Here is a 25,018-nt window from a genome sequence, read left to right on the forward strand (position 1 = left end):
ATTTATTGGCCTTTCTCGGCGTAGCTTAACATAGGTGACGCTAAAACCGGTCTTAAATGATCGACTGAAGTGTTATCTAAAACTTTCTCGCTTTGAGTTCATAGGTCTTCGCGACAAATTTCGAGATCAGAGCTCATTTTTGTGAGAAAAAAAAATCCCCCAAAAAACAGTTTTTTTTTTTTTGTTTTTTGGCTTTATGGTTTTCTGGACAAAATTTGCACCACCATTTTCGTGTTCCTGGTAAAAAGACCTTTAATTTGATATATAGGTCGACCAGGTTTGGATAAGTCCTTCTATGGGGACAGACAGACTGACTGACAGACTGACAGAGTGACAGACAGACAGACAGACCGACACCGAAGCGAATACAATAGTCCGTCCCTTATACCTTTTTTTATTACTATTGTAATAATAAAGGAAGGACGGACTAAAAAGATGTCTTTTCTTTACTCTGCCAACACCATTCGGCGAAAGCTAAAGCCGCTACAACAACAACAACAACATCTTCAAATAAGTTATAAGTGGATTTATAACTTATTTGAAGATGAATATATAACTATTGAAACTGTCGAAAAAAAAGTGAAAATTAAAATAATAAAATTGTATGCTTCAAAAAATAAAAAGTCTTCACTTGATTAGTTATAAAAGTTGTGTTTTATTTTAAATTACAAGGGTTATAAATTGAAATAAGAACATTAATTTTACAATGTGTATATTGAGGAAAATGACCTGATAGTTAATTTGATACCAACCAACAATGTGGATTTTATTTCGTCTATAAAAGTCGTTCAAGTTATACGATCATACGTTATGTAACAACTCGTCTAGGGTCATTGGAATGCAATAATTACGATATAAAGCGCAACAAATTCTTTTTGAGCTTACCTATATAAATTTGTTCCATTTTTCATTTTATCACCACCTTGCAAATATTTGCACAACTTGTACCCTACAACATAAATATGAACTCATGTTGTGTAATCAGGTGATCGAAAGTTCTAAACAAGCACAATCTGCACATAAACGATAAATAATAATGATCATCACCATAATGGTAATAATAATGTGCGAAATTAACACAAAAGTCTAAAATACGAGGAAAATCAACAAAGATAACGACTTAATCTTAAGTACATTCCAATTTTACTTTTAAGTAACTAATTGGTATGGTAATGAGAAAATAAGAGTCTTTGGGGGTAAAATAGTGTAATTACCACAGTAAAGCAAACTTCATCGACAAAGAACATTATTAAACTTTTCATTTACATAAATAACTAGCAAATAAGTTAGTGAGGAAATAAAATACCTTGGAAATAATTAATTCTATGTCCTGCCCCGGTGGTGTTGTGGTCAAAACGCTCGCCTGGTAATGGGGAGGGCGCGGGTTCCATTGTATCCGAGGTATGGAATTTTGTCCAGTTTAACCACAATGATAGTAGTAGCCTCGTGCGGGGGTAAAGGGACTCTTTGGTTCTAAGCAGTGTTAATAAGCATTATTATCTATCACTATAGGTGTTTTTTCCTTTCGCGCAACTTTCGGAATAGGAACCACTTCCCTTTTTTAAACTAAAAGCTTTTTTTTTAAATAAGTTTGCATTTATATTTCATCGACAAAAAACTCAGAACATACATTTTTCATATAAATGGTATACCCACCCGTATAAGCAGAGCTTGTGCCACGGGCACAAATCGGGCTTGACAAAGCTGGCGCTTAAAGATTATTATTTTAGTTGACTTCAGTATTTTAGTTTCTGTTTTTATTATGTCAACAGAATGAAGATTGTGCGAATGAAATAAAAAAAGCCATCTTGGATATCTAACGGTTTAGTACAGGCGCTACCACTTAGTGGTTGAACCAATAGATCAGTTGCGCTTACTTGGGTGATGTTTCAAAGTCATAGAGCAGGAAAAATGAGGACCAACGGAATTTTTCTTTTCTTACTTCTACGACTTCTAGATCCCGAGATAAATCGATTTAAAAATTCCGGTAAATCGTGAACTTTGACGTCACGGCATTCATTGCTACGAAATTGCTGCTTTTTTTTATCGACCACATTTTATTTTTTGCAAAATGGAATTTTCTGCAAAGGTACAATAAAACACCTACACTATACATCCGTGGCACAAGCTCCGGCTTTTACGGATGGGTATACCATTTGTTGAATAATTATTTAATTGAGAGATTTGTACCGAATGAATAATATACCTCAATGGGGTATTCAATTCCCGATTAATGATTAAATGTTGTTTATTCTTCAGACATCATTGTAAAAAAAAAAAGAACATAATATCAAGCTACTCGTTATAACCTATGTAGTACCAACCAATAATACTCCACTACAAAACCACCCAAATTAAACCGATATTTATTATTTATAAATGAAACGAAGCAAATTCGAAGTTTCAACTTAGTTATTTAGTTAATCTCTTTGTTATATGATAATTCTTGATCGGTTTGGTAATCAGTAATCTGACAGGGGACCTACTGTTATGGAACTCTTTACTGAAATAATGGATTTCTTTATGCTACGTGTACTTTGACTTATGAAGCACACCTATATCTAATGTCGTACTTCCAACAGCCTTCTGTGACATGATAACACAAGGAATTCGCATTTATTAATAAATCTCTTAACGCATCATCGTAATAGAGCTAAAGTCCCTGTGTGGCTGCCGTTCAGTCGCTTAAATATTACTGTAACTGCTAAGTTCTTATCGCCCCGAAGTCAGGTCATAAAATGTATTAGGCGGGGAACGACGGCCGAAAGCGAAGAGAGAAGACAGGATGAGAGAAAGCCAGTCATTCCGAGAGCGCACCTTATCCGTTCAGGATAAAATGCGCCCCCGGCGGCAATCGAACCCGCAACCTAGCGCTCGACCCTATATGCTAGTTGCTAGTCAGCGCTAGGTCGCGAGTACCATTCCCACCCGGGGCGGATTTTATTTTAAACCGATGGGGTTTGTTCTCGGAACGGCTGGCTTTCTTCTGTCCATCTCTAACTTCTCTTCGATTTGGGGACGATAAAACCTCAACAGGTACAGGTCACAGTTCTCGTTCTATAAAACCTTTCCTGTCCTGCTCTCTTTGATTTCAGGACGATAATCTTCTCTTTCTCTCCCTCTCCCTCTCTCTCCCTCTCCCTCTCTCATTCTCTCTCTCTCTCTCTCATTCTCTCTCTCTCCCTCTCTCATTCTCTCTCTCGCTCTCGTGACGAGGTGTGCGTCTTGTGTCATCTTAACAAAGAATGTTGGAGGTGGCTCAACAAATGGCGTATGACCAGAAAAAGACGTGAATGGCAGCCTAGTTGGCTTGTAGGGTGCTCACCTCTGTGGCCGAGTGGTCAAGAGTACTGACTCTCAACTCGGAGGTGCTGGGCGGATTTTATCAACAGATAAGGTTCGTTCTCGGAACGGACGAATTTCTCCTATCCTGTCTCCCTTCGCTTACGGAACGATAAACCTAGGGTGCTCACCTCTGTGGCCGAGTGGTCAAGAGCACTGACTCTCAACTCGGAGGTGCTGGGTTCGATTCCCGCCCGGGCGGATTTTATCAACAGATAAGGTTCGTTCCCGGAACGGACGAATTTCTCCTATCCCGTCTCCCTTCGCTTACGGAACGATAAGACCATTACAGAGAGAGAGGGAAATCCAACCTGGTAAAAAACTACAATATAATATTTGGATTTTTTTTTTTAATCCAATTTTTCTGATCACATTTAAGCTAAGAGTAGAGCCGCATCTTCCTCTCTCTCCCTCATGTCTCCTTATCACTCGTCATGACCTATCAATGTTATCAGTGTTTATCATTACCTACTTCGTGCTAGGTCGTGAATTGTCGGCGGTTTTCGGTTTTCTTTCGGCCTCTCGGATTCCCTCTGGTGTCGAAAAAGATACTTCGTGCTAGGTCGTGAATTGTCGGCCGTTTTCGCTTTCCTTTCGGCCTTTCTTGTTCCCTCTGGTGTCGAAAGGAAAAACTATTGATAAAGAAAAGTAAGTTTTCCATAGGATTTTTTTCGATTACTTTTATTCTCTCCTTTATTTATTAATTTACCTATTTGCTTTTTTTATATATAAATTTATGCTTGTTTTAGTTTGATGCCCAATGCCTGAAAATGATGGTAGACTTTACAAGCACATTTGGCACGTTTTAGATTCCACCATACTTAGCAGAAAGAAGTGTTGAGTATTTTGGATCGTGCGCGCGCAGCTATGGAGAAGCCAGCGCCCTCTGCCGGTGTGTATGAGTACGAGGACCCTCACGCCGCGCATGCGTACTACGAGACCACGGCATCCTATGACCCCGCCATGTATGATCCGTACGCTAGTACTGCCGGGGATTACTATGACACCTCGGCCAGTTACTATGAGACCGCGGCCCCTGCACCTCTCCCGTCTACATCCTCTCGTACTGGTGGGTCTGGCTGGAAATCATCTTCTGGGTATGCGGAACATCACTCTTCCTCCCGGAGCAAGTCTTCGGCCCCCATACGATCCTCTAGCAGCGGTAAGTACCGATCCGAACCCTATTAGGCACAAATCTGGCTTGACAAAGCTGACGCTTGAAGATTATTATTTTAGTTGACTTCAGTATTTTAGTTTCTGTTTTTATTATGTCAACAGAATGAAGACACAAATTTGGCTTGACAAAGCTGACGCTTGAAGATTATTATTTTAGTTGACTTCAGTATTTTAGTTTCTGTTTTTATTATGTCAACAGAATGAAGATTGTGCGAATGAAATAAAAAAAGGTACCTCAATGGGGTATTCAATTCCCGATTAATAGTTAAATGTTGTTTATTCTTCAGACATCATTATAAAAAAAAGAACATAATATCAAGCTACTCGTTATAACCTATGTAGTACCAACCAATAATACTCCACTACAAAACCACCCAAATTAAAAAAAAAAAAAGTTGAAGTAGAAAGTAAACAAGATAATCAAAATGTGTTATCGAAAAATAAATGATTACATAAACAAGGTACCTACTCTGTAAATGTGTAAATAAAGTTTTGAATAGCTACCATGTTTGGATATAAAAAACCTCTACATATTTAATACACTACCGTTAACTCTGTGCATGAATAAATTGAGATGGATATTCGACCTGAAATGCCCATTTCTAATCTGGTTGAAGCACTATAAAAAATTAAAAAGCTTCAAACATTGAAACTATCTAATGAAGTGCAGGGTTCCCATTTTAAAACCAAGCTCCTATCTAATAGTCAATTTATATTAACATAACACATACAAGCAATAACTTTCATATCTTAGTAGACTGACGTTAATTCAGAAGAATAACTCGCTTAGTTAGTTGTACAATGTAAGAATATTCTGTTAAAAATTAAAATTGTTAACATTGGAATTACTCAAATAATAAAAAAGTAGACCGTGCAATAGATACTAAATAAAAGACAAACAAATAAAAATGGGAACCCTTTGCTGTCTTGTAAATAAATCGCGTGTGCCTTTTTTGTTCATTTCATCTGACGCCAGATAAACTAGTAAGAACTTTTGACTGGACCCTTTTTCTTGGCAGGGCTTTTACTAACGGGTCAATAGAGTGTTCCTAAATTTGATCTCTCAAAATGGACAACTGACTTTTGTATGCCCGATTCGTCATCGAACAAAAATATTGATTTTTTTTCCTCTTTACCTTTTTGTTCGCATACAAAAACGGCACCTCTTCGTCTATAAATAAATTGTCCTCCTTGTATACATAACTAAATATTTCTTTATTTTGTTTTTATGTTTCATCTTGTCTCTTAACCCGAAAATGCCCTTAACATTTGTAACACTCCCGGTCCTAATCAACAGCAGGGTGCTCACCTCTGTGGCCGAGTGGTCAAGAGCACTGACTCTCAACTCGGAGGTGCTGGGTTCGAATCCCGCCCGGGCGGATTTTATCAACAGATAAGGTTCGTTCTCGGAACGGACGAATTTCTCCTATCCTGTCTCCCTTCGCTTACGGAACGATAAGACCACATTACAGAGAGAGAGAGAGGGAAATCCAACCTGGTAAAAAAGTCCAATATAATATTTGGATTTTTTTAATCCAATTTTTCTGATCACATTTAAGCTAAGAGTAGAGCCGCATCTTCCTCTCTCCCCCTCATGTCTCCTTATCACTCGTCATGACCTATCAATGTTATCAGTGTTTATCATTACCTACTTCGTGCTAGGTCGTGAATTGTCGGCGGTTTTCGGTTTTCTTTCGGCCTCTCGGATTCCCTCTGGTGTCGAAAAAGATACTTCGTGCTAGGTCGTGAATTGTCTCTTCGATTTCGGGACGATAAGACCTTAACAGTTACAGTTCCCTCTATCAAACCTTTTTTAAAAAATAATAATTTTCAGGTCTCAAGCAGAGGGACAGATCCGCTCTACTAAAATGTGCGAGAGGCCTTAAGGCAAATAGCCATTAAAATTTTTAAAGTAAATAAATGCTATACATAAAATCTCTCTTGAATGGTTACCTTTGTTTTACCTTTTACATTCTGGAATCCATAAGTCTCTGCTGAGATTAATTCAGTAAGTGCCTAATTGATTTTTGTCATACAGGCGAACCTGACTAATTGGGAACTCATGTGACACTCAACCCAGACAAAATAAATTTAATTCCTATTAAAAAAAAAAGAGCTTCCTGTTAGAAAATATAAACTTGAACCCAAGTTGAAACTCGAATTGACACTCGCCTGGTAATCAGGAGGACGTTTATTCAATCCCGGCCGAAGTATAAAATTTTACCCTATAAAAAAAGAGCTTCCTGTTAGAAAATATAAACATGAACCCAAGTTGAAACTCGAATTGACACTCGCCTGGTAATCAGGAGGACGTTTATTCAATCCCGGCCGAAGTATAAAATTTTACCCTAAACCTGACTTATTGGGAACTCATGTGACACTCAACCCAGACAAAATAAATTTAATTCCTATATAAAAAAAAAGCTTCCTGTTAGAAAATATAAACTTGAACCCAAGTTGAAACTCGAATCGACACTCGCCTGGTAATCAGGAGGACGTTTATTCAATCCCGGCCGAAGTATAAAATTTTACCCTCAACGTGGTAGAGAATTTGACCGCAATAGACTGGAGCAAAAAAAAATTTAGTCTTATTTTGCAGTTTAAATAAGCACTAATGTGGTGTCGGCCTTTACACAACCATGTTTGACTGTATAAGTTTGTTTTCGGGGAGGGGAAATTTTTAGTCTTATTTAGCAGTTTAAATAAGCACTAATGTGGTGTCGGCCTTTACACAACCATGTTTGACTGTATAAGTTTGTTTTCGGGGAGGTGATGTTTGTGTTTACCGATGGCACGTTCAGTCAGTCGTTTTTTGTGTCTTCTCCGTTGAATTACTCAACTGTTACGTAAGGCTGTCAGTTTTTAGTTTGATTTCAAAGGACTGTATAGAAAAGTGATGGAAATTGGAGTTGTGTAGTGTATAGAGAAATGCGGAAATGTTCAGTTTAGTTTAAAGACGAGGTGAGTGGACTACGAAAATAGTATTATTTGTGTTGGAATAGACATTTGTATGTGTGTTGAACATCCTCTTCAGTTTGTGCCCCCCAAAATCAGAGGGCTGTACCCGCCCACGGCATTAAAGCCTTGGTGGTCTGTACAAAAACGTGTTCTTTAGTTTTTATTAGCTACATATGTACGATTTCCACAGTCTGAGTTTAAATTTAATTTATTCAAAGGCCAGCCTCGTCAGTTTGGAGGGTAGCACGTCTGCCTTGCGAGCGCTAAGGTCGCGGGATCAATTCCCACCCGGGTGCCGATTTTATCCCAAATAGATAAGGTTCGTTTCGGAACGACTGGCTTTTCTCCCATCCTGTCTTCCTTCTTGTTCTTTCCGAGAACGAACTTTATCCGTTTAGGAATAGTTCCCTCCGGGCGGTAATCGAACCCGCGACCTGGCGCTTACAAGTCAGGCGCGCTACCTTCCAAGCGATCTAAGCTGGCATTTTACACGTTTAATTAACAGAATTATTTTATTTTACTTGTGTTTACAGGCACTAACATCAGAACATCAGACAGATACTTCCAGTGTAATATGATTACTGCTATACACCATTAGTAAGCCTATAGTTTGCCTCGGTGTTGTAGTGGTCAAGGTGCTCGCCTGTTAAGCAGAAGGACGCGGGTTCAATCCCAGCCGAGGTATGGAATTTTGTCCTCAATATAATTTGAGAATTTGGCCCAAATTGATAGTATTAAGCAGGAACCATCCACAAGGGGATTTGCCTTATTTATGGTTCTGCTTAATACTGTCCAAATTTATGTGAAAACGCTTCAGTCCTATTCGAGCTGTATTAAATATTATGACGCCTGTTGTTTTCAGTTGCAAAGGAATTGGTTATTAGGCCACATTCCTCGTTCTTCTTAAATATTGAATAAGAAGAACGATATTTATTATTTATAAATGAAACGAAGCAAATTCGAAGTTTCAACTCAGTTATTTAGTTAATCTCTTTGTTATATGATAATTCTTGATCGGTTTGGTAATCAGTAATCTGACAGGGGACCTACTGTTATGGAACTCTTTACTGAAATAATGGATTTCTTTATGCTACGTGTACTTTGACTTATGAAGCACACCTATATCTAATGTCGTACTTCCAACAGCCTTCTGTGACATGATAACACAAGGAATTCGCATTTATTAATAAATCTCTTAACGCATCATCGTAATAGAGCTAAAGTCCCTGTGTGGCTGCCGTTCAGTCGCTTAAATATTACTGTAACTGCTAAGTTCTTATCGCCCCGAAGTCAGGTCATAAAATGTATTAGGCGGGGAACGACGGCCGAAAGCGAAGAGAGAAGACAGGATGAGAGAAAGCCAGTCATTCCGAGAGCGCACCTTATCCGTTCAGGATAAAATGCGCCCCCGGCGGCAATCGAACCCGCAACCTAGCGCTCGACCCTATATGCTAGTTGCTAGTCAGCGCTAGGTCGCGAGTACCATTCCCACCCGGGGCGGATTTTATTTTAAACCGATGGGGTTTGTTCTCGGAACGGCTGGCTTTCTTCTGTCCATCTCTAACTTCTCTTCGATTTGGGGACGATAAAACCTCAACAGGTACAGGTCACAGTTCTCGTTCTATAAAACCTTTCCTGTCCTGCTCTCTTTGATTTCAGGACGATAAGACCTCCGTTTTAACAGTTCCTTCTATCAAATATCTTAAAAATAAAATAAATAACAATAAAAGTTTAATTGAATTGAATTGAAAAATAATTGGTTTCCTTCTAACTGACTTAAATCTCGTCTGTTTTAGCCCCTTCGAATCACGCGGACACACGGGCCGGTTTAACCCCTTCAGTCCGAACAAGACAGGATCACAATGTTCAACTATTTCAAGCAGCGCGGCCGCCTCAAGGAGATCGCAATATTCGGGCTGTGTGTCACCGGCTTGAGTGGAGTTACCTATGGATCCCTCAATAAGCAGCGTCAACGGTCTGTCATAACGCACCTGGGCGGAATCAAACGATTTATAAGGTGAGAAAGTGATTTATAGCCGGAACCATAATGTGAGTTAGAATTCTGTTTATAGCATTTTGCGAGCCCGTTCCCACTTATGTCGTTCGGAAAGAAATCGTGTCGCGTGTAGTGGGAACACTCTCATTTAAATTACATTGTCGATAGTCTTCAGGACATTTTGTGTCGTTCGGAAAGAAATCGTGTCGCGTGTAGTGGGAACACTCTCATTTAAATTACATTGTCTACAGTCTTCAGGACATTTTGTGTCGTTCGGAAAGAAATCGTGTCGCGTGTAGTTGGAACACTCTCATTTAAATTACTTTGTCGACAGTCTTCAGGACATTTTGTGTCGTTCGGAAAGAAATCGTGTCGCGTGTAGTGGGAACACTCTCATTTAAATTACTTTGTCGACAGTCTTCAGGACATTTTGTGTCGTTCGGGGAAAAAGATCGTGTGAAACTCACAACAATTTGGAACGGGGTCTTAAGGTAGAAACACACTAAGTACTATCACGTCACGAGAGCTCATGAGGAGTTCAGAATGGTGTGGTTCAAAGTTCTTCCATAGCATCGTATGTACAGTAGAACCTCGATTATATCAACTCTATTATTTCAACCCCAAAGTCAGTTCAAAATAGGGTATTTATCAACCATTTTGTTCTTTTGTATCTAAATTTTGCCCCTTTTTACGCTCACACGTCACGTGAGCTCATGAGGAGTTCAGAATGGTGTGGTTCAAAGTTCTTCCATAACTTAGTATGTACAGTAGAACCTCGATTATATCAACATTATCAACTCTCTATTATTTCAACCCCAAAGTCAGTTCAAAATAGGGTATTTATCAACCATTTTGTTCTTTTGTATCTAAATTTTGCCCCTTTTTACTTTCCTTATCCTATAGGAAGGAAAGTAATGTAATCGGGTCAAAATTTCGATGGTCAGTTTTTAGTGCCAAAACACGTTTTGAGGTCCGAGCCTAAATCCAAAGTTTCAGCCATTGGTCCTGTTTTTCTTTGTTTTATACGGAATTTCAATTATTTCAACTACCCTCGGTTCCAATTAGTTGAAATAATCGTTCAAGATAGCCACACTGCCCTCACGTGACGTGAGCTCAAGTGATAGTAGGTTTCTATCTTTACTCACCAGTGTTGTCATTTCTCCCAGCGCAGGTCCTCGTACACTGTTGCCGTCATCTCGTTCGACTACTGGTGGTCATTGCGTGACATAGACGAAGATTCAGAGTACTATCCCAGCATACTAGCGAGTGTACATCAGCGCAGCGCTAACAGAATACTGTCCATGTGTCTAACTAATGGAGGACTCTATATTAAGCTGGGCCAGGGAATGGTTTCATTGGACCATGTGCTGCCCAGACAATATCCTCACACGCTCAGGGTAAGTTTAATTATTTTAAAAAATAAAAAGTTTCGGAGTGGTCACTGCCCTCGCCTTGCACGCGGTAGACCCAGGTTCGATTCCCGGCGGGGTCAAAAAAATTGTATCATCTAAATGATTGATTCCGTGACTGGCTGTTGCGGGGCCCACTTAGCCTCCTCGTGAGGAAAATGAGTAGCTATGTAATATAAATGCGCATAGCGACCGGTGCCAGCATGATAGGTAAATATTAAGCGCTGGATTATTGAGAAATTTGGAAAATCCTAGTATGCCGCAGTGAGCATCAAAGTTGTGATATGATAACACAAAGAAAACGGCATTATTATTCTTTTGGTTCGGTGGGGTCAAAAAAATTGTATCGTCCAAATGATTGATTCCGTGACTGGCTGTTGCGGGGCCCACTGAGCATCCTCGTGAGGAAAATGAGTAGCTATGTAATATAAATGCGCATAGCGACCAGTGCCAGCATGGTAGGTAAATATTAAGCGCTGGATTATTGAGATATTTGGAAATCCTACTATGCTGCAGTGAGCATCAAAGTTGTGATATGATAACACGAAGAAAACGGCATTATTATTCTTTTGGTTATTTCAGGCGCTCCAAGACAAATGTCTACTGAGAGAGAAAGGAGAGGTGGATCAGTTATTCCTGGAGGACTTTGGTTGTACCCATTCTCAACTGTTCCGGAGTTTCGACGAAAATCCCATAGCTGCCGCTAGTCTCGCACAGGTAACTACGACTCCTGGCTTGTAAGCGCTAGGTCGCGGGTTCGATTCCCGCCCGGTTCAATTTCGTTACACACTAGCTTTGAACTAGCCCTTGTTTTCTTCTTCTTTCTCTCTTCTTCAAGAGGTAGTCCCGAAAGCGAGGAAAACACTTATTTAAATATATTCAAATAAAGCGGCTGCCAGTGTGTGGCTGGTTGCAGATCACAGCAAAACCATCATTCAATTTAACCAATTCTCGTGGGGGGGCGTCTTTAGAAAAGGAAGACAAAATAGTAGGTATCAAAAATTGGACCGATTGCAATACTTTCATTACTAGCATAGCTCGCTATACTGTAGTAATAGAAAGTAAAAAACAGGCACCACCGAAGCATTAATTCAGAATAGCCTCATGAGATTATTTTGCAAATATTGTGATGTGATCGCATCGGTACTTAAAATACACTATTTTTATCAATAGTCTGATAGTCAATTCCCTGTGGTGGAAGCTGTGGACTCGGAAGAATAAGAAGAGGAATCACTCTGCATGTGAGACTTACGTATCTCTTCCTCTTCTAACTTCATGTAGTGATTCATAATCATAGCCAGGACCACAATGATTACCTCACAACTTTTGCGAAGTGTGAAATGTAAAGTGCCATGTTCTGTATGGAACAGGGGCCTACTGTTTACTTGCCAACCTAGTTAGCTTGGAGGGTAGCGCGTCTGCCTTGTAAGCGCTAGGTCGCGGGTTCGATTTCCGCCCGGGGCGGATTGTGTCCTAAGCAGATGAGGTCCGTTCTCAAAACGGCTGGCTTTCTTCGAGCCTGTCTTCCTTTCGCTTTCAGGACGATGAGACCTTAGCAATCACCTTTCCCTCTATCAAACATAAAAAAAGTAAAAAAAAACTTGTTGCTCACTCCTTTTACTACTACAATGTACTCTAGGTATAAGAAATTTTCCACCACGTAAGTAATGTATATTATATTTTTGTTATACCTTCTATTTTGTACTTCCATATTTTAACTATTCAGAATAAACTATTTATTTATTTAACTTTTCGTTGTTTTTTTTTCTAACCAAAAGTGTCCTAAGATCAGGGGTTTTAGTTTTTATCCAGCGTCGGAGGTTCAAAAGATTAAAAGCGCGAAACTCTTTGAACAGTCCCAGTAGTACTTTAGAGCCTAGTACAGCTGCTCAGGCATTGTATTTGTAACCGAGGGTACTGCGGTTCGATTCTCAACATCTGCATAAAAATATTGGTCAGTGGGAGGATCTTTTGTAAAATTGAGTTCGCACTTACAAATTCCCTGAAGCAAAAAATAGTTTATTTCTTGCTCAATTAGGTAATGAACCTGCGTTCTCTTGATTACCAGATGAGGTGAGGGCCAAACCAATAATTCACCATACCCAGGGACCCTAGGGTGTTGGCAGTTTTTACCTTCGGAAAATCGGAAAGCTTTTCTGTCCGAGCTGAGATTTGGGCTACCCGCTGTGATTTTAGCAATGCATATTTTTCAGCATCGTGTGAAACGAGCCTTTTAAATTTCGATATTTTTGATATCGATAGGAAAAAAATCGATTTCAATAATCGTTTCCAAATCGATAACAAAAACAAAAATGGACGTTGAAGTTCGAAAGAAGCGAAATTTTGAGTTTTGACGTTTCGTTTGATAAGAAATTTAATGATTTTTTTTATCAGTATTTTTCCGCAATCCGCATCCGCATTCATGCTATTTAGCCAAACCAAGTTTTCATTTTTAATTGACGGGCACTGTGACCTTATATCTAATTGATTTTCCAAACCTTACTGCAAATGAACCAATTGGAAACCAACTTTATTCTACCCAGCTAAGTTTTGGTTTCAATTTATTTCCTCAGTTCATTTGTGTTTGAACAACTGGGTAAGTTATAGCTTTTAGTAACAAACCGTAATATTACCTAATAGTATCGTAAAATGCTTATGGCAATTCCCAGCCCCACGTCTGTAATGATCAGGCAAACCCTCATCATTTAAAACCTAGCAGCCTAAAAGTGATGTGAAACCCCCATCAAACAAGACATAAACATTCATCTTTTTCCTTCTCAGGGCAATAATGGGAGTCAAAGATCTGTGGGGCATTTTAACTCCGATCTGTGAGAGGAAACCAATCTGGGAATTACAGGATAAAACCATCGCTATTGATTTGAGTGCATGGATCTGTGATAGCTCAACAATTGCTGAACATTCCTCACAGAAAAACATGTACCTCAGGTAACGTAAAAACCTTTTCTATTTTTCTACCCAGCTAAGTTTTGGTTTCAATTTATTTCCTTAGTTCATTTGTGTTTGAACAACTGGGTAAGTTAGCTTTTATTAACAAACCGTAATATTACCTAATAGTATCGTAAAATGCTGATGGCAATTCCCAGCCCCACTCAGTCTGTAATGATCTGAATGATCAGCAGGCAAACCCTCATCATTTAAAACCTAGCAGCCTAAAAGTGATGTGAAACCCCCATCAAACAAGACACAAACATTCCCTCAGGCTCCACGCGTCCTTCTGTTGGCCCCGGGGGGGTTGGGTGGACTAGTGGTAGTGCTGTCACAACTTAATCTTGTTATGTTAAAATTTAATAATGAAGCACAATTATTACTATCTTTTTCCTTCTCAGGGCAATAATGGGAGTCAAAGATCTGTGGGGCATTTTAACTCCGATCTGTGAGAGGAAACCAATCTGGGAATTACAGGATAAAACCATCGCTATTGATTTGAGTGCATGGATATGTGATAGCTCAACAATTGCTGAACATTCCTCACAGAAAAACATGTACCTCAGGTAACTTAAAAACCTTTTCTATTTTAACAGTGGGGTCAACCATCTCATGTTAAAACCTGTGAGAATGCTTGTAGACTGTTTGGGCACAAACTCCAAGCATTCTCAGAGCTTAACAACCACTTTGAGGTGGTAGACCTGGCTATACGTAAAATTAAGGAATTTACTCTGTGTAAAGTTCTTATCTGATTCAAGAGGTTAATTTTGATTCCATCCCTATAGTGTCTCCAAGCATTCTCAGAGCTTAACAACCATTTTGAGGTGGTCGACCTGGCTATACGTAAAATTAAGGAATTTACTCTGTGTAAAGTTCTTATCTGATTCAAGAGGTTAATTTTGATTCCATCCCTATAGTACATTGCATCTACAACAGTTCAGAAGTCAGAATGTTAACTATGCATTATGATAAGGAATAAAAAAAAAAAATGTTTGGACTCAAATTTGTTGTTCTTTAAAAGAATCCATATTTCTTCCCCACAGGAACTTGTTCTTCAGAACATCATATCTCCTCTTGTTAGGGGTTAAACCCATCTTTGTGCTGGAGGGCAAGGCCCCTGTGTTGAAGCATGACACAATCGAGAAGCGTCAGCAAGCTCAGGGGAGGTCTGCAGGACGTAATGTCCAGGCTGGAAGCCGAGCACGGTTGAAAGTTGTTCTTTAAAAGAATTCATATTTCTTCCCCACAGGAACTTGTTCTTCAGAACATCATATCTCCTCTTGTTAGGGGTCAAACCCATTTTTGTGCTGGAGGGCAAGGCCCCTGTGTTAAAGCATGACACAATCGAGAAGCGTCAGCAAGCTCAGGGGAGGTCTGCAGGACGTAATGTCCAGGCTGGAAGCCGAGCACGGTTGAAAGGATTACAAACTCAGGTACTGAATGTACTCCCACTTGGTATTAATTTCTTTTTTGTGTGTACTATTACTGTCTATGTCTACTGTGGCTGTTCTACTACCTAACCTCTTCTGTACTTTCAACATAGCAACCATGATAAAGTAAGTCTAATTAATGTATTGACCGTTGCAATGAACTCTCAAGAATACGTAAGATTCCCACTTGGAAGATCTTTTTCTTCTTCTTCACATTTTCCGGGGTCATTTTGGAAAATAATGTAGTTAATAATAAATTTTAAAAAAATGTTCTTATAAGTAGAATAACTAATTTCTTTTTTGTGTGTACTATTACTGTCTACGTCTACTGTGGCTGTTCTACTACCTCTTCTGTACTTTCAACATAACAACCATGATAAAGTAAGTCTATGAACTCTCAAGAATACTCAAGATTCCCACTTGGAAAATCTTCTTCTTCACATTTTCCGGGGTCATTTTGGAAAATAATGTAGTTAATAATAAATTTTAAAAAAATGTTCTTATAAGTAGAATAACTAGTGGTCCAGTGAACTGTAGAACTCACTCAGAAAAACCACCTCTACGGGGTCCCAATAGGCCTGATTAATACCAAAAGCTAATGAGCAAATGGTCTTTAAAGTGTTGGGAGTTGAACTCACACTCTCTTACATACCAAGAAAGCAGTCTGGCCGATGTAGACAGGAAACTGTTCACAGCGTTTGCCGAGCAGATATTCCAGACTGGCTTTGTTCATGCTGATCCTCATTCGGGCAATGGTAAGTGTCACCAGAGCTACCCGTAGAAAGGTTTCTGTAGAAAGGTTACAATTGTCCTTCGATTTGGAAGTATCATTCCCCGGACTCGGGCTGCCAGAATGGTTATATAAGTTAGAGAATATCAACCTCAGGTTAGTTGTTCGCGTCCAAGTTAAAGGGGACTCCACATTACACCTGCCTCGGTGGTGTAGTGGTCTAGGCGCTCGTCTGGTAAACAGGAGGGCGTGGGTTCAATCCCAGCCGAGGTATGGACTCTTATCCTCAATATAATTTGAGAATTTGACCACAATAATAGTAGTAGCCTACTGCTGGAGTAAAGGGTCTTTTCAGTCCTATGCGAGCAGTATAAATAAGCACTATTATTATATTATTATTATTACACGGTTGTCTAGCTAGGGGATGTTAAACAGAGAGTAGACTAGCGTCTGGCTGTGGGACTAAACAGGGAGTAAACACAGCTAACCTTAACCAGCCTAGCTAGCTGGCAGGTTTTCAAGGGGTTCTCTCCGCTTTTAAAGAATAAGGACAATTCCTCATGAAGGTTGACTGCGGTTAAGGACGAGCCAATTAAACATGTGAGACCATCACTCCGCTGTATGGCAGATAAAAAATGTATTTTCTTTAGTCTGCCATCACTATTCGGCTACAGCTGAAGCCGCTGTAACAACAACCATATACTTTATTATTTCCAGTACTGATACGGAAAGGACAGGATGTCATGATGGTTGACTGCGGTTCAGGACAAGCCAATTAAACATGTGAGACCATCACTCCGGTGTATGGTACATAAAAAATATATTTTCTTTAGTTTGCCATCACTATTCGGCTACAGCTGAAGCCGCTGTAACAACAACCATATACTTTATTATTTCCAGTACTGATACGGAAAGGACAGGATGAAGGATTAACTCTGTTGACTCGATGAGACAATTTGACAAGAGATGGGCTTAATTTGAGAGCAGTCAAGTATTTTTCTCCTTCCTTATTATCTATCTCATAGTTAATATGGTCACCAATGAAAAGCTTTACACATTGCAACTGGAAAATTAACAGCTCCCTTTTTTATTTTTATTTACATATTTCAACGACAGTATTTTCTTCTGATTTACGAACGACTTTTTTTTTATTCTGCGTGTGCTTTGCTTTGTTTCGTACCTCTAGGAGAAACGTCATACTCCTACCTATATTTTTTTTGTTGAAATAAAACCTAATCTAGTCATTATTAAAAAACAAATCTATTAATCTACAATATTCTATTATGTTATCCATCACTTAGGAACATATTGTATAAAGACTTGAAGGAATTTTGTAAAACGTATATTTAGATATGTTTATAAGCTCCTATGAAGAGGTCTATGAAAAATGACCTTTCCATAGACTTCCTTATACAAGGAAATGTGAACTCTATTTTTTATCGTAGGTTTGGAATAAATTTTTCTAACAAAAAGTGCAAAATCTCTCCAATAACTAGTCATTCATCGTAGCTTGCTTATTAAACATCTATTTATTTTGTAGATCGTTACTGAAATTAGAACTATTTCCTTTCTGGTTTCCAACCTAATTTACCCCAAAAGAACAATGTTACACTTTTACACATACGAAAAAGATTTATAAGAAATAAATGGTTTTCTTACATTCTACTATTTACTATAAGCAGAAACCTAATAAATATGTTGTTGATGTTTATTTTTCATTTGTCTGCAGTTTTAAAAACTCTCTAGAACTAGAAACCCTAGATACATAATCTGGGTGATACAAGTTATATCATTCATTAGAAGCACACTCAACAACCAAACAATAATAAAAATTGATAACAGACCACCCCTAAAATCGTACAATCCATCTTAAAAAAAAAAAAAAAAAAAAAAAAAAAAAAGGGAAAGGGAATATGCCTGAGAGAAATTTTGATCAGGGAGGTTATGAAAAAAATACTTTAACTCAGAACTTTTGTCTCTCCTTTTTTAAAACAAAGGTCTGGATAACAAAACAAAATAGTACTGTCATAAGTCATAACATTAGAAAAAATTAAAACATTAAAAAGACAGAAGATGCAATATGTTAAATTGGATGGTAATAATATGAAAAAAAAAAACTTCCAGAATGATACTACTACCCAGTGTTGCTGTAAAAACTTGGGCATTGTTTTATTATGAGAAAAGATTGTTACCCAACAGATTTTAACAAAAAAATTCAGATTAGATACATTTTTTTAACCTATTGAAATCAAAGGACCCAAGGTTATTTTAATGATTCTATTGCATTTCTATACAAGTGTGAATATTGGGCACTGAGAAACTCAAGACCAGAGAGGTTTTGTTTCAAAACCCTTGTTTTGTTATAGTACACATGAGATATTTTTTTGGAACTTAAAAAGCAAGTTTCTTCATTAGCAAATACAATGGCTGATCAACTTCAAACCCATGCAAGTTGTTAGGATCCCCTTGTAACCTCATCAGTAAACCCCCAAATGAAACATATGCTGCTAACTTGTTCTTGGCCACTTCCTTTGTAAAGTCATCACCATCTATCCTATAGATTTTCCCAAACATAACATATTCAAAACTACTCATTCTAGGGGATTCTTCGAGAGGATTCCATTCACCGGAATCGGGGTAGCCATCCTCTCGTAAAGTTGTTGCTAGAACTAGACGGAACTTATCTCCCAAGTCTACAGGGTAAAGCCAAGTGTTGACATCTAGGATTAGATCCATTTTATTGCCCGATGGCGATCGAGAAGAGACGGTAGTCTTTCTCTGTGGAAACCAATATTATTAATCGTATGAACGTATATTTTGACTTTACTTTAGGAAGATTCAACTGGCCTGTCCTTCGATATTTCAAAGATCATTTCCAGCCAGCCTAGTTAGCTTAGTTGATGGCGATCGAGAACAGACGGTAGTCTTTCTCTGTGGAAATCAAATATTATTAATCGTATGAACGTATATTTTGACTTAACTTTAGGAAGATTCAACTGGCCTGTCCTTCGATATTTCAAAGATCATTTCCAGCCAGCCTAGTTAGCTTAGTTGGTAACGCGTCTGCCTTGTAAGCGCTAGGCCGCGGGTTCGATTCCCGCCCGGGGCGGATTTTATCCTGATGGGATAATGTTCGTTCTCGGAACGGCTGGATTTCTCCTATCCTGTCTTCCTTCTCTTTTCGATTTCGGGACGATAAGACCATAGCAGTTACAGTTCCCTCTGTCAAACCTCTTCAAAAAAAAAAGATCATTTCCCCGGATTCAGGCTGACACAATGGTCAAACTTACCACTAACGCCCAATCGTTTAGAATAGGTCCTCATGTCGATCATTTCCCCGGATTCAGGCTGACACAATGGTCAAACTTACCACTAACGCCCAATCGTTTAGAATAGGTCCTCATGTCGATCATTTCCCCGGATTCAGGTCAAACTTACCACTAACGCCCAATCGTTTAGAATAGGTCCTCATGTCCGTATGATTGTTGAGTGCGATGGCTTTCCACAGACTGCACAGGCTTTCCCGAATATCAGACGGCACTTCCTCGTATAGACCATGATCCAATATGACCAACTCGGCTTTCTTATCCTGTCCTTTCCGTATCAGTACTGGAAATAATAAAGTATATGGTTGTTGTTACAGCGGCTTCAGCTGTAGCCGAATAGTGATGGCAAACTAAAGAAAAATAGTAATAATTGTACTTTATTATTAAATTTTAACATATCATGACAATTACAAGATTAAGTTGTGACAGCACTACCACTAGTCCACCCAACCCCCCCGGGGCCAACAGAAGGATGCGTGGAGCCTGAGGGAATGTTTATGTCTTGTTTGATGGGGGTTTCACATCACTTTTAGGCTGCTAGGTTTTAAATTATGAGGGTTTGCCTGCTGATCATTCAGATCATTACAGACTGAGTGGGGCTGGGAATTGCCATAAGCATTTTACGATACTTTTAAGGTAATATTACGGTTTGTTACTAAAAGCTATAACTTACCCAGTTGTTCAAACACAAATGAACTGAGGAAATAAATTATAAATTGAGATTTCAGTGATGAAACCAAAACTTAGCTGGGTTGCTGGGTAGAATAAAGTTGGTTTTCAATTGATTCATTTGCAGTAAGGTTTGGAAAATCAATTAGATATAAGGTCACTGTGGCCGTCAATTAAAAATGAAAACTCGGTTTGGCTAAATAGCATGGATGCGGATCCGGAAAAATAGGTACTGATAAAAAATCAGTTCTTATCTAACGAAACGTCAAAAAATTCAAAATTTCGCTTCTTTCGAACTTCAACGTCCATTTTTGTTTTTGTTATCGATTTGGAAACGATTATTGAAAGCGATTTTTTTTCCTATCGATATCAAAAATATCGAAATTTAAAAGGCTCGTTTCACACGATGCTGAAAAATATGCATTGCTAAAATCACAGCGGGTAGCCCAAATCTCAGCTCGGACAGAAAAGCTTTACGATTTTCCGAAGGTAAAAACTGCCAACACCCTAGGGTCCCTGGGTATGGTGAATAATTGGTTTGGCCCTCGCCTCGTCTGGTAATCAAGAGAACGCAGGTTCATTACCTAATTGAGCAAGAAATAAACAATTTTTTGCTTCAAAGCTTTCCGATTTTCCGAAGAAGGTAAAAACTGCCAACACCCTTTTTCCAGATCACGCCTCAATTGGTTTGGCCCTCGCCTCGTCTGGTAATCAAGAGAACGCAGGTTCATTACCTAATTGAGCAAGAAATAAACAATTTTTTGCTTCAGGGAATTTATAAGTGCGAACTCAGTTTTACAAAAGATCCTCCCACTGACCAATATTTTTATGCAGATGATGTTGAGAATCGAACCGCAGTACCCTCGGTTACAAATACAATGCCTGAGCAGCTGTACTACTGGGACTGTTCAAAGAGTTTCGCGCTTTTAATCTTTTGTAATCTTTTGAACCTCCGACGCTGGATAAAAACTAAAACCCCTGATCTTAGGACACTTTTGGTTAGAAAAAAAACGAAAAGTTAAATAAATAAATAGTTTATTCTGAATAGTTAAAATATGGAAGTACAAAATAGAAGGTATAACAAAAATATAATATACGTTACTTACGTGGTGGAAAATTTCTTATACCTAGAGTACATTGTAGTAGTAAAAGGAGTGAGCAACAAGTTTTTACTTTTTTTATGTTTGATAGAGGGAACTGTGATTGCAAAGCTCGAAGAAAGCCAGCCGTTTTGAGAACGGACCTCATCTGTTTAGGATACAATCCGCCCCGGGTGGAAATCGAACCCGTGACCTAGCGCTTACAAGGCAGACGCGTTACCCTCCAAGCTAACTAGGTTGGCGAGTAAACAGTAGGCCCCTGTTACAATCCGCCCCGGGCGGAAATCGAACCCGTGACCTAGCGCTTACAAGGCAGACGCGTTACCCTCCAAGCTAACTAGGTTGGCGAGTAAACAGTAGGCCCCTGTTCAATACAGAACATGGCACTTTACATTTCGCACTTCGCAAAAGTTGTGAGGTAGTTTTGAAGACGAAAACCCTTTCATAAAAATATATGGTTGGTTGGTATCAAATGTTGGGAATTGACTATCAGACTATTGATAAAAATAGTGTATTTTTAGTACCGATGCGATCACATCACAATATTTGCAAAATAATCTTATGAGGCTATTCTGAATTAATGCTTCGGTGGTGCCGGTTTTTTACTTTCTACTACAGTATAGCGAGCTATACCTACTAGTAATGAAAGTATTGCAATCGGTCCAAATTTTTCTTCGTAAGGCTGAGAGTGCATCCCAATATACATATAGCCTTCGTAAGTGTGAATGCACTCCGATATAGCCAGATGATAGTGTTGTTCCAGAAGGTCACCCATTCAGATACCAAACACGCACAACGTTGCTTAACTTCAGTTGTTGCTGTTTACAAATGTCGGGATATTGACCACTAGGCCATCTTCCTACGCGCGTTCCAATGTTTTTCTACAATAGAACTGCTGGCTCCCAAGGCTGGACAGGAATTCAGGCTGGCTTCTTCTGTAACCATTTGGGAATTTACGTGCTGAAAATACCAGCGGTCACCCGTTCAGATACCAAACACGCACAACGTTGCTTAACTTCGGTTATCGTTTGAGAATTTACGAGCTGAAATGGCAGCGGCCATGTCAGTAGCATTTCACACTAGAATCATTTCTCGCACTAGAGATTCCGATGAGGTCAGGTACGTGCTGAAAATACCAGCGGATATATCAGCGGTCACCCGTTCAGATACCAAACACGCACAACGTTGCTTAACTTCGGTTATCGTTTGGGAATTTACGAGCTGAAATGGCAGCGGCCATGTCAGTAGCATTTCACACTAGAATCATTTCTCGCACTAGAGATTCCGATGAGGTCAGGTAGAAGTTGAAGTAGAGGGTTATCAGTTGAGATCGAAACTTGGTCCACCTGAAAACACAGAACACATGCCAAATTTATTATAATTACTATCCTTGATACTTATTTTCAAAGGAATGCAATAGTCCTACATACTGGACTCCGCACACAGGAATTTCGTCAGAAAAGACCCCCCATTTTAATGTAATGAAATCTAATGGTACTATTTTGAGAGTGTTAATGTTACTGTAAACTACCAAAGTTTTTAGTGAAGGGGTTCAAAGTCGTGTGATGTTCACACCAGATTTTTTGTTCTATTATGTGTTGGGCTTGGTTCAATGTACTAGGTTGCATGTTCCATTCCTGCACGGGCCGCATTTTACCCTAAACGAATAATGTTCGTTCTCGGAACGGCTGGCTTACTTCTATATTCTGCAGTTACAGTTAACATTGTTTGTTTGATAGAAAAAGAAAGCTCTTGAAAAAGAAAGAAAAGAAAAACTCGAGCCACTTCAAAGCTAGTGTGTAACGAAATCGAACCGTGCAATAGTCCTACATACTGGACTCCGCACACAGGAATTTCGTCAGGAAAGACCCCCCATTTTAATGTAATGTAATGGTACTATTTTGAGAGTGTTAATGTTACTGTAAACTACCAAAGTTTTTAGTGAAGGGGTTTTTTACTTCGATTCGGGGACATTCGCTCTCTCACATGCCTCGAACACGCCTTGAGTAGCACTCCTAGCCATGATAGGGTTTCAAAGGAATGCAATAGCCCTACATACTGGACTCCGCACACAGGAATTTCGTCAGAAAATACCCCCATTTTAATGTAATGAAATCTAATGGTACTATTTTGAGAGTGTTAATGTTACTGTAAACTACCAAAGTTTTTAGTGAAGGGGTTTTTTACTTCGATTCGGGGACATTCGCTCTCTCACATGCCTCGAACACGCCTTGAGTAGCACTCCTAGCCATGATAGGGTATCTGTTGCTAGCTTACTTACCAGAGCATAAATTCAAAGTGTGCTATAGCAAGCAAACACTCGAGTCTACTCCAGAATGACTTGGATTCAGACTTGAACACGCCTTGAGTAGCACTCCTAGCCATGATTGAGTATCTGTTGCTAGCTTACTTACCAGAGCATAAATTCAAAGTGTGCTATAGCAAGCAAACACTTGAGTCTACTCCAGAATGACTTGGATACCTACATTTTTTTTTTGTTTGTTGAAATAAAACCTAATCTAGTCATTATTAAAAAACAAATCTATTAATCTACAATATTCTATTATGTTATCCATCACTTAGGAACATATTGTATAAAGACTTGAAGGAATTTTGTAAAACGTATATTTAGATATGTTTATAAGCTCCTATGAAGAGGTCTATGAAAAATGACCTTTCTCCTAGCCATGATAGAGTACCTGTTGCTAGCTTACTTACCAGAGCATAAATTCAAAGTGTGCTATAGCAAGCAAACACTTGAGTCTACTCCAGAATGACTTGGATTCAGACTTGAACACGCCTTGAGTAGCACTCCTAGCCATGATAGGGATTGATAGGGTATCTGTTGCTAGCTTACTTACCAGAGCATAAATTCAAAGTGTGCTATAGCAAGCAAACACTTGAGTCTACTCCAGAATGACTTGGATACAAGGAAATGTGAACTCTATTTTTTATCGTAGGTTTGGAATAAATTTTTCTAACAAAAAGTGCAAAATCTCTCCAATAACTAGTCCTTGGATTCAGACTTGAACACGCCTTGAGTAGCACTCCTAGCCATGATAGAATATCGGTCTACTGGATTGCCGTGGCCTTTCGCAATGGATCGGATTGTGTTGATATTCCTGCAAGTGGAAACATACAACTAAAGTGAGAAGACTTCTTTTTTTCAAGAGGTTAGAGGGAACTGTAACTGTTGAGGTCTTATTGTCCCGAAATCGAAGAGGGAAGGAAGACAGGATAGGAGAAAGCCAGCCGTTCAGAGAACGACGTTAGAAAAATTTATTCCAAACCTACGATAAAAAATAGAGTTCACATTTCCTTGTATAAGGAAGTCTATGGAAAGGTCATTTTTCATAGACCTCTTCATAGGAGCTTATAAACATATCTAAATATACGTTTTACAAAATTCCTTCAAGTCTTTATACAACATGTTCCTAAGTGATGGATAACATAATAGAATATTGTAGATTAATAGATTTGTTTTTTAATAATGACTAGATTAGGTTTTATTTCAACCAAACCCATCTTTGTGCTGGAGGGCAAGGCTCCTGTGTTGAAGCATGACACAATCGAGAAACGTCAGCAAGCTCAGGGGAGGTCTGCAGGACGTAATGTCCAGGCTGGAAGCCGAGCACGGTTGAAAGGATTACAAACTCAGGTACTGAATGTACTCCCACTTGGAATAAATTTCTTTTTTGTGTGTACTATTACTGTCTACGTCTACTGTGGCTGTTCTACTACCTAACCTCTTCTGTACTTTCAACATAGCAACCATGATAAAGTAAGTAAGAATACGTAAGATTCCCACTTGGAAAATCTTCTTCTTCACATTTTCTGGGGTCATTTTGGAAAATAATTTAGTCCATAATAATTAAAAAAAAAAAAAAAAAAAAAAATTTTTTTAAAAGAAAAAAAACAAGGGGCCCAGAAAACGGA

The 25,018-nt window shown here is 38.9% G+C and overlaps 2 protein-coding genes across 3 annotated transcripts in view; one reads left to right on the forward strand and one right to left on the reverse strand.

Annotated features, from left to right (window-relative positions):
- Window positions 1–25,018, forward strand: part of LOC103510682 (KH domain-containing, RNA-binding, signal transduction-associated protein 2-like) — a 115,526-nt gene that overhangs the window by 76,389 nt on the left and 14,119 nt on the right. The window contains exon 4 of one of the 2 annotated variants that reach the window (XM_026824684.1): window positions 4,252–4,504. In XM_026824684.1, coding sequence (XP_026680485.1) covers window positions 4,252–4,504 — 253 coding nt within the window. Of the gene's footprint in view, window positions 1–4,176; window positions 4,505–25,018 lie in introns of both variants that reach the window. The other variant, XM_026824685.1, reaches the window with a different exon arrangement.
- LOC103510689 (DNA-directed RNA polymerases I, II, and III subunit RPABC3) overlaps window positions 18,080–25,018 on the reverse strand; it is a 14,218-nt gene continuing 7,279 nt past the window's right edge. Inside the window, exon 2 of the mRNA XM_008475373.3 lies at window positions 18,080–18,723. Coding sequence (XP_008473595.2) covers window positions 18,379–18,723 — 345 coding nt within the window. The 3' untranslated portion in view covers window positions 18,080–18,378. The remainder of the gene's footprint in view (window positions 18,724–25,018) is intronic.

Source organism: Diaphorina citri, unplaced genomic scaffold (genome assembly GCF_000475195.1).
Source record: "Diaphorina citri unplaced genomic scaffold, Diaci psyllid genome assembly version 1.1 scaffold633, whole genome shotgun sequence".
NCBI classification, from domain to species: Eukaryota; Metazoa; Arthropoda; class Insecta; order Hemiptera; family Psyllidae; genus Diaphorina; species Diaphorina citri.